Below are 14,432 nucleotides of genomic sequence, written 5' to 3' on the forward strand. Positions count from 1 at the left end.
TATTGATTGAACGAAGTTCTAGCACCATGCCAAATGCGTGCAAAGAAGAGCAAAGCAAACTAAGTATGCTCTAATTCAAAATTTTCACCATCGTATTTCAAAGTCGCACAATCTAATTCAAAATAGAGCATGTCCTGCGATTACGAGGCTTATTCGAATATGAAATCCATTTTGGAAATATAGCATCCCGCTTTTTTCACTACCTCGAGCTTCGATGCATTTTGCAATCGAGAAATCTATACCGGTGCAAACACTATTCTAAAGCAATTAGCCGATCTAGATTCCTAGACTTACTTTTCATGGAGGATTAGAGCCATTATATTGAGGTGTATGATTGACTGATATTGCATTGATTTTTCAATCATCAACTCATTTAGATAAAAAAAAAAAAAAAGAATATGGCTCTTGCGCACGCCCATGGAGCGTGAGCCGACCAGAGAAAAGAAGGTGAAGAGGGAGGCGGCAGGGTGAAGGAGGGCGCAGTGGTGGAGGAGATCGGTGGAAGCAGCAGAGAAGAGGATGAGGAGGGGTGGACGAGAGTGCGTGCATCCAAGTTTTTGTCGAAAACAATCAAACTTCTAACCTAAATTTAAGTCCAAGAAATTGTCCAAAAATCATGAAATTAGACCAGACCTTAAGATACTGCTTATTTCAAGCCCAAGTGGCAGCAAAAGACAAACATGAATTATACACATAAAAAAGCAATGAACTTGTTGGGGGAATGGGCACCATAGAGATAGATAAGATCGACAAATTAATTAAAATCTTGTACTGGGAAGAATACAACAAGTCAGAAACTCTTGTCTCCACATTGAACATGATTCATAACTCATAATGCAGTCAATCAATCAAAATCCACAAAACCTAAACACCAAAAAATCAACTAACCCACAGCCGCTGGGATTCAGATACTGAACGGGGCGTCGAAGGTGTGGATGATATATGTGAGGACCAAAGCTAACAGCATCAGCCCGTATGCAATGCCTTGATCAATCGCCGTCCCTACACCATTCATATTCAATCAGAACTTCCTTTTTCTTCACATTTTACCCAGTTTTTTAATGAGTAAATGCATCAGAACCATTGCTAGTTGATACTAAACTACTCAAAAAGTCCAACCATGAATAATTTTGATTATGCAGAACTTATAAAAGTAGAGGTAATCAATCATAGAATAGAACATCACATTTATCTTAGCTCAATACAAATAAGATCCAGACATTTGGAAGCAAAATCTACAGCATTTGAGATCTACAGCAATCACAAATTGGCTATGAGTTTGAATATGCCAGATTATACTCACAGTAATGCCGCATTGCTTACTTATTATAAATTTATTTCAATTTCTATTATTAATTTTTTGATTTCAAAGTGATCGGAGTCATGTTCTTCCATATTCCGGTGGAACAGAAAGCAGATCGCGTTCAATTACCATCAATCGCTCTCTCTTAATCAATTAGGTTTTCAATTCAACAGATCTCTAGCATCGAATCAAACACGAAAAGCAATAGCAAACAGATCTAGAAAAAGCGGATTCAAAACGAATGATTCAATTGAATAAATCGGAGGAAGGAGCTGACCGTCGCTGGTTGGGGCAGGAGCAGGGGCGAAAGCGCCGTGGCCCTGGCCTTGAACAGCAGGCATGAAGATCGCGAAAACCAGAGCAAATGCGGCAAAAACGCCCACCGAAAACTTGCAATTCGCTGCCATTTTCTGCTTCCTTTTTTTTTTTTTTTCTTTTGATTTTTTTGTTTTAAAGATGCCATATTGATGGCATCTAATTTTGTACTACTAAACTTTAAAATAAATAAATTGTAATTAACCTTTTTAGTATATCTTTTATAAAATACTCTCTCCGTTTCATAAAATTATGGACATTTGGAATGACACGAAAATTAATACACAATTGATTAAATTAAAGAGATAGAAAGGAAAAAGTAAGTATAGTTTTGTGAATAGAAAATATATAGAGCCCCTCTTTATTTTAGAAAATGAAGTTATCAAAAATAAAAGAAAATATTTTTATGGAACATCTAAAATAAAAAATAACCTTATTTTTATGGAAGAGAGAGTATAGAATATGATTTATTTTCATATCTATATATACTATAAATAAACGAAAAGTAAGATTAATCAAATTTAAAAATAAAATTATTATTTTTCTAAACTTTCTTCCTTAACTATTTACTCCTAGTACTCCTAGTAGTAGTCTTCCGAATCTTTCTCAAAATCCATTCTTCTTTAAAATTTAAATTTCGTTTTCATATTTGCGATTCTTATTTCCTTATTATGGGTAAATATGACTATACTGGATCTCTAATGATTTTGTTGCCTAAATTACAAATATTATTCGAACAATAGATTTGATTTATTTTTATTAGCAATCCTATATAATCTCTTATAAATATTACTACTACTCCATATTACTATCGCCGCCGTTCCGTCTCTCCTGGCCTCACCGTGTATGGAATGGAAGCATTATGATAATGTCAATTAAACACTTTAATTAGTAGTAGCAGTATTATTTTAGTATATCTTTTATAAAACACTCTTTCCTTTTCATAAAATTATGGACATTTAGAATGACACTAGAATTAATACACAATTGGTTAAGTAAGAGAGATAGGAAGGAAAAAAGTAAATATAATTTTGTTAATAGAAAATAGGGCCTACTTTATTTGAGAGAAGGAAGTTATCAAAAATAAAAGAAGATTTTATGGAAAAATAACCTTATATTTATGGAAGAGAGAGTATAGAATATGATTTATATATTATAAATAAAACGAAAAGTAAGATTAATCAAATTTAAAAATAATTCCTTAACTATTTACTTGTATTCTTACGAATCAGGATCGAATCTCTCCCAAAATCCATTCTTTTTTATATCTCTATTCTTTACTTCTTTTTCATATTTGCGATTCTTGTTTCCTTATGGGTAAATATGAATCTCTCATTAGATTTGTTTTATTTTTATTAGTACTCCTATCCTATATAAACTCTCTATCTCTCTCATATTACAAATATTATTGTGTTTGTTGAATTTTATTTGTATGAGATCAATGGAGGAAGACCGAATGAGCCAACTCCCCGATGATATTCTTCTTCTCATCCTCGACAAAATGGACACATTTGAAGCGGTGAAAACCATGATTCTCTCCAAGAGATGGAAAAACCTGTGGCGTTCCGTCTCCGCCCTCCGCTTCCGCCTCCGCGTGGACAGCCCGGGCTGCTTCGTAACCAAAATACTCTCTCAGTGCCAACGTGTCTCCCAATTTCTCTCTCACCGCGACGCCGCAGCCGCCGTCCACGACTTCCACCTCTCCGCGGACGGCCCGGGCTATGTTTACAGAGAATTCTTGGAGGAATGCTTGCTCTACGCCATCAACCACGGCGTTCAGTCCCTCAGCATCGCGTCCGACAACTGCCACCTGAGGCTTCCCGCAGCGTCTGAGACGCTGCGGGAGCTCGAAATCCGGAATGGGTTCGGCTCGGTTAAACTACCCGGACGCCTATCTTTACCAAATTTGAAAACCATTCATCTTCTCACCTTCAAGGTCCTCGGCGATGATCACCGTAAGATAGACCCCTTTTCCGGCCTCCCACAGCTGGAGAAGCTTACTCTCACCGATAACTACTCTCATGACCTTGTTATAAACGCTCCAAAGCTTAGAGCTCTCGAAATCAATCAAATCAGTGGTCCTTTTTTTGCGAAAGAGATTTCTGCTCCGTTGCTAACCTCGCTTCGATACGAGGCTCCTAAAGCTTGGGAATGTACAAAGGTGGATCTCCCAGCGTTGGAACACGTCTACTTAGACATTTATGATATCAGTAGATACGGCCACTGTAGGAAAAAAAATCATTACAACTTTCTTAGTATGCTTCACCAATTACGGAATGCAACCTCAGTTTCATTAAGTTTGGACACTACAAAGGTACATTTTTCCATCCCCTCACACTAATACATGTATGTATGTATATATATGGTAATGGTTGTTTGAAATTGATTGATAGATTCTCCAAAGCAAAGTTGGATCCTTGAAGCAAACTCCTCCTCCATTTTCTAACATGAAATGTCTCAAAGTGATGGAAGGACGTCAGACAGCAGTTAGCCAAGTGTTACAAAGTGTAATGGACTATTTGAGACAGACTTTCAACTGCGAGGTCAAAGTTTCTCCTAATTTATCTATTGTTGAACAGTATACCAAGTAGAAGAATACAACTATGTAATCAAATGCTACCACTAAGCATAACCCAACAATATTACATAACATGTATTTTTAGCTCCATTGGATGATTTGATTTTTATTTTTTTAGTCTTATTTTTATTATTTATTTTCGTAGATATTTTATTTGACAACATATAGTTTTGTATCTCTTTCACATATTTTATCGGACATAAGAATGGAAAAAAAGAAATTATATTTATCCTTCTCACACCGATATCTCTCTTTTCCTAAAAGTCTCCCCTCTTTCATTTTCATTCTTTTGTCTCTTAATTTTTTTTGACAGAAATGTCTCAAGGTGGGACGTCACAAAATTCGCAATTTGACATGGATAATGTATTACCACAATCAATTCGTTAGTTCCTCTTTAATTTAGATTACCAATCAAGCCCCAAACGAATTAATAAAGCAACACAAATGCAAACGGCTAAGGACCACATTCAATTCGTTAGTTGCTCTTTTATTTAGAAAAAATCTGCAAAAACACAACTATATAGGAGTACTAGATTTGCATGATGAAAATCCCAATCGTCTAGTTGTTTTCAGCTTTCCATTAAAGATGCCATAAGATGGAGCAGATGAGGCCCGTTATTTTATAAATTGATGTTATGTTATTTTGTATTACTAGCCACCTTATTTGGAAGGAATTAACCAAAAATAAAAGGAGATATTTTTATGAAACACCAAAAATGGAAAATATCCTTATTTTATGAGAGAGATGGAGTAATAAACCAAAAGTAAGATTTCGGTGATGAGGACATCAACATGGAGCCCTTTTCCGGCCTCCCCGAGCTCGAGAAGCTTACTCTCATTGTATATAGTTTTCATACTGATGCGCTTGTTATAAAGGCACCAAAGCTTAAAGTTCTTGAAATCACTACTTCCTCTGAAGTGGAAGTGAGATAGATTTATACTCCATTGCTTACAAGTCTGATAAGGCTTGGGAATGTGCAAATGTGAATCTACCCATGCTAGAACAAGTCCATTTAGACATTCATGGCCCGATTTTTTACTTTTACAATTGCGTTGATATCAACTTTGTTAGGATGCTTCACCAATTTGGAAATGCTACCATAGCTTCATTGACTTTAGACACTCTCAAGGTACCTTTCTCATTCTCTCTCTCTCCTCATGGAGTACTAAACTAATTCTATATATATAGTATATATTGTATTGGTTGTTTGAAACTGATAGGTTCTTGAATGCAATGGTGCTCCATTTAAGCAAACTCCTTCCCCATTTCCCAACATGAAATGTCTCAAGGTGATGGAAGGACGTAATGGAATTTGCACAATGTTTCGAGGAGTACTGAACCATTTGACGGGGACTACCTATTGTGAGGTGGAATTTTCACCTGGCCAGGATGTCGTTGAACAGATTTTCGACGAAGACAAAGACGACTATGAAAACGCCGACTCTGAATATAGTGGATTTATTCTAATCAAGACATTGAACGATGAAGGCATTAATTTACGTAATAGACTATCTTGACTTTGTCTCGAAAATATTGTTTTATTATCTTCATCTTCATGTTTACATGTGATGAATTATAGAGCACAATAATGTTTCGATTTCCTCCCAACCATTCAATTTTACAATTGGCATTTTATTTTTGTAAGTTTTATAATAGTACTAGAAAAAATATGTGCACAATTGTGTAAAAGCCCATAAGGTGTGGAGGCAAACTTCATTTATAGCGGGATGACTGAAAAAAGAATATGCCTTATTTATAGTGGGACAGAGAGAGTAAGAAATTAGATGATGCAGAGTAGATATTTTTTTATGATTTCAACACTTCACTCATCATTTTTATCATCAAATTTCAAATATAAATAAGTTATTTTACCTATCAAACATGTTTTTAATGTTTTTAGAAAAAGTGGAGTCTCTATTGGAACACTTCAGAATTGATACCACTAGAGTATAGTGGGCAAAATTATCCATTAGAGTATACCTCCCCGTAATTTAATTCGTCTCCCTCGCATGCGTCGGCTCTTGATGCAATTACTATATACTATAATTCGATTAATTACTCGTCATGTGCACACTAATTTGATATATATGCAATAGTTAATAGTAATACAAAATTAATCTTCTATTGACCGTGAAAGCACACTCGGTAATGACTGGCTTCTCATACTCACCAACATAGTTTGTGTGATTTAGCTTCTTAATTTCCCCCAAATTAAATTCCATAAGTTAGTTTGCCTTATATGCATCTAGCCCTGCTTATTGTGTCTGTAGAATTTCACTAATACTACTAGTTTTATCAAAATTGTCCAAAATCGTTAGACAGGTAATTTACCAATCGTAACAAATTGAAGGGCTGGGACTGAAATTAGAGAAGTATTGTGCTCAAATTCATATAGGAAATCGAAACATTATTGTGCTCATCACATGTAAACATGGAAGATAAAGATTATAATAAAGCACAAGGTGTAAAATGTGTGACAAATACAAAGTCCATGTCAAATTGCAAATTTTTTGACATCCTTCCTTGAAACATTTGGTTGAAAAAAATTAAGAGAGAGAAGAATGAAAATGCAAAAGGGGCGACTTCTAGGAGAAGAGAGATATCGGTGCGAGAATGATAAATATAATTTCTTTTTAAAATTAAGAGAGAGAAGAATGAAAATGCAAAAGGGCCAACTTTTATGAGAAGAGAGATATCGGTGTGAGAATGATAAATATAATTTCTTTTTTTTTTTTCATTCTTATGTCTGATCAAAATACTCATAAATATATGAAAAGATACAAAATTATACTATAAAATATCTATGAAAATAAATAATAAAGATAAGACTAAACAAATAAAAATCAAATCATCCAATGGAGCTAAAAATACAGTTATGTAATAATATATCAGAAATTGTTGGGTTATGCTTAGTATTTGATTACATAGTTGTATTCGTTGGTATACTGTTCAACAATAGTTAAATTAGGAGAAACCTTGACCTCACAGTTGAAAGTCTGTCTCAAATAGTCAATTGCACTTTGTAACACTTTGCTAACTTCATGACGTCCTTCCATTACTTTGAGACATTTCATATTGGAAAATGGAGGAGGAGTTTTCTTCAAGTATCCAACTTTGCTTAGGAGAATCTATCAATCAATTTCAAACAACCATTACCATATTGGAGTGCATATATACATATATTAGAATGAGGAGTTGGAGAAATGTACCTCTATAGTATACAAACTTAATGAAACTGAGGTTGCACTCCGTAAATGGTGAATCATACTAAGAAAGTTGGTATGATTTTCATTGTAGTAATTACTCCCATAAATGTCTAAGTAGACTTGTTCCAACATTGGGAGATCCACCTTTGCACATTCCCAAGCTTTAGGAGCCTCGTATCTAAACGAAGTAAGCAACGGAGCAGAAATCTCTTTCGCTAAAAAGGAATAACCGGCGATTTCAGTATTCTCTTTGGTTACCAAGGAATCACCGGTGACTACAAGAGCTCTAAGCTTTGGAGCGTTTATAACAAGACCACCCCACGAATAATTGGTGAGAGTAAGCTTCTCCAGCTCCGTGAGATCGGAAAAGGGCAGATCATCGTCATCGAAGTCCAAACGGGTTTCAAGATGAAGGGTTTTCAAATTTGGTAAGGATAAGCGTCCGGGTAGTTTAACCGAGCCGAACCAATTCCTGAGCTCGAGCTCCCGCAGCGTCCCGCAGGTGAGAAACGCTGCGGGAAGCGTGAGTGTGTGTTTGGTGGGCCAGCGGAGGCGGAGGGATTGAACGCCGTGATTGATGGCGTGGAGCAAGCATTCCTCTATGAATTCGCTGTCGATTCCGCCGCATAAGAGAATGCGGTGGTCGGATGAGAGGTGGAAGTCGTGGACGGCGGCTGAGGCGTCGCGGTGAGAGAGAAATTGGGAGACACGTTGGCACTGAGAGAGTATTTTGGATCGGAACTCTTCACAGCAGCCGCTGGGGATACAGAAGCGGAAGCGGAGGCTGGGGAGGAGACACCGCAGATTCTTCCATCTATGGGAGAGAATGCTGGTTTTAATTGCTTCAAGTGTGTCCATTTTATCGAGGATGAGAAGAAGAATATCATCAGGGAGTTGGCTCATTTGGTCTTCCTCCATTGCTATGATACAAATAAAATTCAACAAACACAAACTTTACAAAAATAATAATAATTCTACTAATTGAAGTATTTTAGTTTTTAATTGACACAATCATATTGCTTCCATTCCATACAAACCAACCTTATAACCCTAATTTATAAGCAAAAAATGGTAGACGGCGACGATGTGCGAGGCGGTGTGAACTGATAGTAGTAATATTTGTAATAGAGAGAGAGTTTATATAGGAGTACTAATAAAAATAAATCAAATCTATTGATCAAATACTAATATTTATAATTTAGGCAAAAAAATAATTAGAGATCCAGTGTTCCAGTATTATAGTCATATATACCCATAAGGAAATAAGAATCGTAAATATTAAAACGAAATTTAAATTAATGAAAAAGAACGGATTTTGAGAGAGATTTAGTTAAGGAAGAAAGTTTACAAAAATAATAATATAAGGGTTTATAAAGATATGAAAATAAAACAAATTCTATAAGGACATTTTTAATTTTAGAATGTCCCATAAAAATATATCCTTCTATTTTTTTTTTTTATAACTTTATTCTTTCAAATAAGGTTTGGTCCTAATTTCCTTTAACAATACTATATTTACTTTTTTCTTCTTATTTAACCAATTAAGTATTAATTCCAAATGTCCATATTTTTATGAGTAATTTATAAAAGATGGAGTACTAATAAAGTTAATTTTGATTTATTTATTTTAAAACATATAGTTGTGTTTTTGCACATTTTTTCTAAATAAAATGTTATTTGCGAAACTAATTTATGAGTTTTTTTGGTACATAAATGCGAGCAGCGTCCGAAAAGAGAAACTAACGAATATAAGAAACACCTAATCTATCATGAAGCAACCGACTGCTAATACCCACCGGTGGATTTTCTAGAACATGAATTCCTCTAGAAAAGCTATATATGCAAAGTGGGACAAAAAATTAGCTGCAAAGTTACCTTCTCTGTGCACATGACGAATCACAACAGACTCAAAGTTCCGGAGTAGTTCTCGTACCTTGTGTATAATGGAGCGACAATTGACAGAGATCTCAAAATGTCCTAGAATCATGGCGACTCCGACAAGGCTATCACTCTCCACTTCTAGCTTCCTAATTCCTCGAGACTTATCCAACTGTAAACCATAGAATGAGCACCAAACTTCAGCTGTCAAAATGGAGCACACTCCGATGTTGACAACAAATCCAAACTTCCATGTTCCAAGCTCATCACGAAATAAACCTCCCCCAAATACTTTCCCCGACTCTCCTCCATGAGAGGCATCTGTATTCATTTTAAGAGTATCACTTAAAGGAGGTCTCCAGCTTATCAACATAGGCGATCGCGAGGCTCTCATCCTTACACCTTCTGTCGAGTGAGTCTCCTCTATATACTGAGCCATACTAACAATTTGTCTCATAATCACTTCTGGGCATACTTTTTCCTCTTTGAAAACAAAACCACGTCGTTTCTTGCAGATATACCAGCAACCAACACCAAATAACGTACACCACTTAAGACCATTACCCATCACACTTTTGGAGCTGATATTCCGTCAGTCAAGCTTAAGGACTCGTCGAAAAAATCCTCCGTCGTACCATGCCTTACCAAGCCAGACCATGTTCGCATTGCTTCAGAACAATCACGCAACATATGAAGGCCACCCTCAGATTGATACGATCATGGAAGCCGTGCGTCAAGGATTTCAACTACATTTGGATGCAACCGACAATTGTCCTATTCAGATGACATCCGAAAGCTACGAAACTGCCACCATTGTCTTCGTCTTGCAAACAGCTTCGCGTGGGTATCTTGCACATCCCAATCAGAGTCCGAATGAGGGAGTTATGGCTGTTTTACGAAAGTCGCGCAGAGAAGGCCGGGAGCTTCAGGAAGAACGCCCGAGCGGGCCGGGAGCTTCACGAAAATGCCCGGGCCGGGCGTTTTGGCCTGTGAAAAATGCCCGACCGGGCGAAATATCCGATACTTAGATTTTGTGGGCCAACTTTCTATTTTTGGACCCATAGTATAAATATCTCTTGATGTCATTTCTTTTCCTTATGAAATTAGATGCTTGAGAGCTTTGTTTCCTCTTGGAGAGGTTTTCTATCCAATTCCTAGATTTAGGTTGCTTGAATCCATCAATTGCTAGTTCAAGCATGGATCAGGTAGAGGTATGTTTTGAGGTTTGTGGTTCCCTTGAAGATCTAGCCATATATGCATGTTAGTTATGTTGTAAGTGCCTTAGCTTACTTCATCTGAGCATGTACTTCAATTTATGAGCTTTTGTATCGATTGTTATCGTCATAATCTTCTTCTTCATCTGAGCATGTACTTCAATTTGGCTTCCCCTAATTTTCCCCAAATTAAATTCCGTGAATTAGTTTGCCTTATGTGCATCTAAGCCCCGCTTATTGTGTCTGTAGAATGGTGAATAAACACAAATTTTTTTCTCTAGCAGTCCTAGTTTTATCAAAACCGTCCAAAATCGTTAGACAAGTAAACCGTCTCACTATAAGAGTCCTATTTTATTATTTTGGTCCGCTACACAATAAGAGTCATATTTCACTTTTACTATAAATGGTAAGTAAGTCTCACATTCCACCAACTTATTTCACTCACATTTTATTATAAAATTAATACATAAAATTGAGACATATATTCCACTACCTTATTCAGCTCACTTTTCTTTACATTTTTTAAAACATGTGTTATAACTAAATAGGACTCTTATTGCGGGACAGATAGAGTACCAATTATAAGAAATTGAAGGGCTGGGACTGAAATTAGAGAAGCATTGTCCTCTAAAATTCATATAGGAAATCGAAACATTAATGTGCTCTAAAATTCATCACATGTAAACATGGAAGACGAAGATTATAATAGAAGCATGAGGTGTAAAATGAGTGACAAATACAAAGTCCATGCCAAATAGTGAATTTTGTGACGTCCCACCTTAAGACATTTCGGTAAAAAAAAAAATTAAGAGAGAAGAATGAAAATGCAAGAGGGGAGATTTTTAGGAGAAGAGAGATGTCGATGTGCTCTTTTTTTAATTCCTATTTCTGACTCGTAAATATATGAAAAGATACAAAATGATAAAGCTCTCAAATCAAATGGCTAATAATCTATAAAAATAAATAATAAAAATAATACCAAAAATCAAATCAATTCCAATGAAACTAAAGGTAGTATTCATCTTCGTCGGTTATCTGTTCAACAACATATAAACTAGGAGAAAACTTGGCCTCACAGTTGAAAGTCTGTGTTAAATAGTACATTACACTTTGTAACACTTGGCGAATTTTATGACATCCTTCCATCAATTTAGAAAATGGAGGAGGAGTTTGCTTTAAACATCCAACTTTGCTGAGTTTGCTTTAAAGATCCAACTTTCCTTTGGAGAAATCTATCAATCAATTTGAAACAACCATTACCATATATATATATACACATACGTACATACATATTATATTAGTATGAGGAGATGGAGAAATGTACCTATATAATACAGGTCCACACTTAATGAAACTGAGGTTGCATTCTCCAATTGGTGAAGCATACTACGAAAGTTGGGAAGATTTAGATGGTAACAGTATTTTCTCCCCGGAATGTCTAAACAGACTTGTTCCAACATTGGGAGATTCACCTTTGCACATTCCCAAGCCTCATCACACTCGTATCTGAACGAGGTCAGCAACGGAGCAAAAATCTCTTTCACTTGATAAAAATCGATAATTTCCAGGACTCGAAGCTTTGGAGCCTTTATAACGAGGCCGTCCCTCGGATACTTGACGAGAGTAAGCTTCTCGAGCTCCGGGAGGCCGGAAAAGGGCTCCATGCTGATGTTGTCATCGTCGAAGACCAAAAGGGTTTCGAGACGAAGGGTTTTCAGATTCGGTAAAGATAAGCGTCCGGGTGCTCTAACCGAGCAGCGCAGCTGCCCGAGCTCGAGCTCCCGCAGCGTCTCGCAGGTGAGAAAGGCTGCGGGAAGCCTGAGCTCGGGGTAGGTGGGGGCGTCGAGGCGGAGGGATTGAACGCCGTGATTGATGGCGGAGAGCACGCATCGCTCCATGAATTCCCTGTCAAATAAGAGAAAGGTGTGGTCGAGTGAGAGGTGGAAGTCGTGGATGGAGACTGTGGCGTCGCGGTGAGAGAGGAATTGGGAGACACTTTGGTGCAGAGAGAGTAGTTTCGATGTTAACTCTTCATAGTGTACGCAGCGGTTGAAGAGGCTGCAGAAGCGGAGGCGGAGGCGGAGGCTGGGGAGGAGATACCGCAGATTCTTCCATCTCTTGGAGAGAATACTGGTTTTCACGGCTTGAGATGTGTCGATTTTATCGAGGATGAGAAGAAGAATATCATCGGAGAGTTGGCTCATTCGGTCTTCCTCCATTGATCTCATACAAATAAAACTCAAGAAACACAATAATATTTGTAATATGAGAGAGAGAGAGAGTTTATATAGGAGTACTAATAAAAATAAAAAAAATCTAATGAGAGATTCATATTTACCCATAAGGAAACAAGAATCGCAAATATGAAAAAGAAGTAAAGAATAGAGATGTAAAAAAGAATGGATTTTGGGAGAGATTCGGTAAGAATACAAGTACATAGTTAAGGAAGAAAGTTTAGAAAAATTATAATTTTATTTTTAAATTTGATTAATCTTACTTTTCCTTTTATTTATAATATATAAATCATATTCTATACTCTCTCTTCCATAAATATAAGGTTATTTTTCCATAAAATCTTCTTTTATTTTGGGTAACTTCCTTCTCTCAAATAAAGTAGGCCCTATTTTCTATTAACAAAACTATATTTACTTTTTTCATCTCTATCTCTCTTACTTAACCAATTGTGTATTAATTCTAGTGTTTTATAAAAGATATACTAAAAGGGTTAATTTTAATTAATTTATTTTAAAGTTTAGCAGTACAAATTTAGATACCATCAATATGGCATCTTTAATGGAAGATTTGTTTTATGAATATATAATTGCTCATTGGATCATGAAAAATGTTAAATAAGGAGAAGAATTACTAACGAATTGATTATGGTCCTTAGTCGTTTGCATATCTGTGTTGCTTTATTAATTCGTTTGGGGCTGAATGGTAATCTATAGAGTCCATGAAAAGCAACTTGATTAAGTACATTGTTTCATCGTTAACCACATAAGAGTTGGCATAACTCTATCTATACTAAAAAAAACCGTGTATAATGAATACCTCTTTTCTATAATTTCTTGAAAACATCTTTTCTATAATCTTTATAAAACCGGATATGAAAGGCAGAGAATAGAGGAAGGAGTTTACTACACACATTTGCTGTTATATGGCCTTTTAAAGCCATATCACACACTTTTTTTCTCTCTAATAGTACTAGATTTAGCAAAATTGTCCAAAATCGTTAGACCAAGTAAATACCAATTATATAAGAAATTGAAGGGCTGGGACTGAAATTAGAGAAGCATTGTTCTCTAAAATTCATATAGGAAATCGAAACATTAATGTGCTCTAAAATTTATCACATGTAAACATGGAAGATGAAGAGTATAATAGAAGCACAAGGTGTAAAATGTGTGACAAAAATCAATGTCAAATTGCGAATTTTGTGACGTTTGAGACATTTCGGTCAAAAAAAAAATTAAGAGACAAAAGAATGAAAATGAAAGAGGGGAGACTTTTAGGAAAAGAGAGATATCGGTGTGAGAAGGATAAATATAATTTCTTTTTTTCCATTCTTATGTCCGATAAAATATGTGAAAGAGATACAAAACTATATGTTGTCAAATAAAATATCTACGAAAATAAATAATAAAAATAAGACTAAAAAAATAAAAATCAAATCATCCAATGGAGCTAAAAATACATGTTATGTAATATTGTTGGGTTATACTTAGTGGAAGTATTTTACTACATAGTTGTATTCTTCTACTTGGTATACTATTCAACAATAGATAAATTTGGAGAAACCTTGACCTCACAATTGAAAGTCTCTCTCAAATAGTCCATTACATTTTGTAACACTTGGCTAATTGTATGACGTCCTTCCATCACTTTGAGACATTTCATGTTAGAAAATGGAGGAGGAGTTTGCTTCAAGGATCCAACT

The 14,432-nt window shown here is 35.8% G+C and overlaps 1 protein-coding gene and 1 pseudogene across 1 annotated transcript; one reads left to right on the top strand and one right to left on the bottom strand.

Moving 5' to 3' along the window:
* Window positions 1-737: 737 nt before the first annotated feature.
* Window positions 738-1,751, bottom strand: LOC125215053 (arabinogalactan protein 41-like). Its single transcript, XM_048116352.1, has 2 exons — window positions 1,581-1,751; window positions 738-1,002 (listed from the first exon to the last, which is right to left on the bottom strand). The coding sequence occupies exons 1-2, from the start codon at window positions 1,708-1,710 to the stop codon at window positions 905-907; spliced, it is 228 nt and encodes a 75-aa protein (XP_047972309.1). The 5' UTR covers window positions 1,711-1,751; the 3' UTR covers window positions 738-904.
* A 1,308-nt stretch (window positions 1,752-3,059) lies between these two features.
* On the top strand, window positions 3,060-5,714 carry LOC125214238 (annotated as a pseudogene).
* Window positions 5,715-14,432: the final 8,718 nt, after the last annotated feature.

Source organism: Salvia hispanica, chromosome 3 (assembly GCF_023119035.1).
Source record: "Salvia hispanica cultivar TCC Black 2014 chromosome 3, UniMelb_Shisp_WGS_1.0, whole genome shotgun sequence".
NCBI lineage: Eukaryota > Viridiplantae > Streptophyta > Magnoliopsida > Lamiales > Lamiaceae > Salvia > Salvia hispanica.

Bases quoted from the DNA above. Each gene is read 5' to 3' on its own strand.
- LOC125215053 (XM_048116352.1), bottom strand. From the start codon at position 1,710: ATGGCAGCGAATTGCAAGTTTTCGGTGGGCGTTTTTGCCGCATTTGCT. The intron at 1,003-1,580 runs GTCAGCTCCTTC...TGAATGGTGTAG, and splicing joins TCCTGCCCCAACCAGCGACG to GGACGGCGATTGATCAAGGC.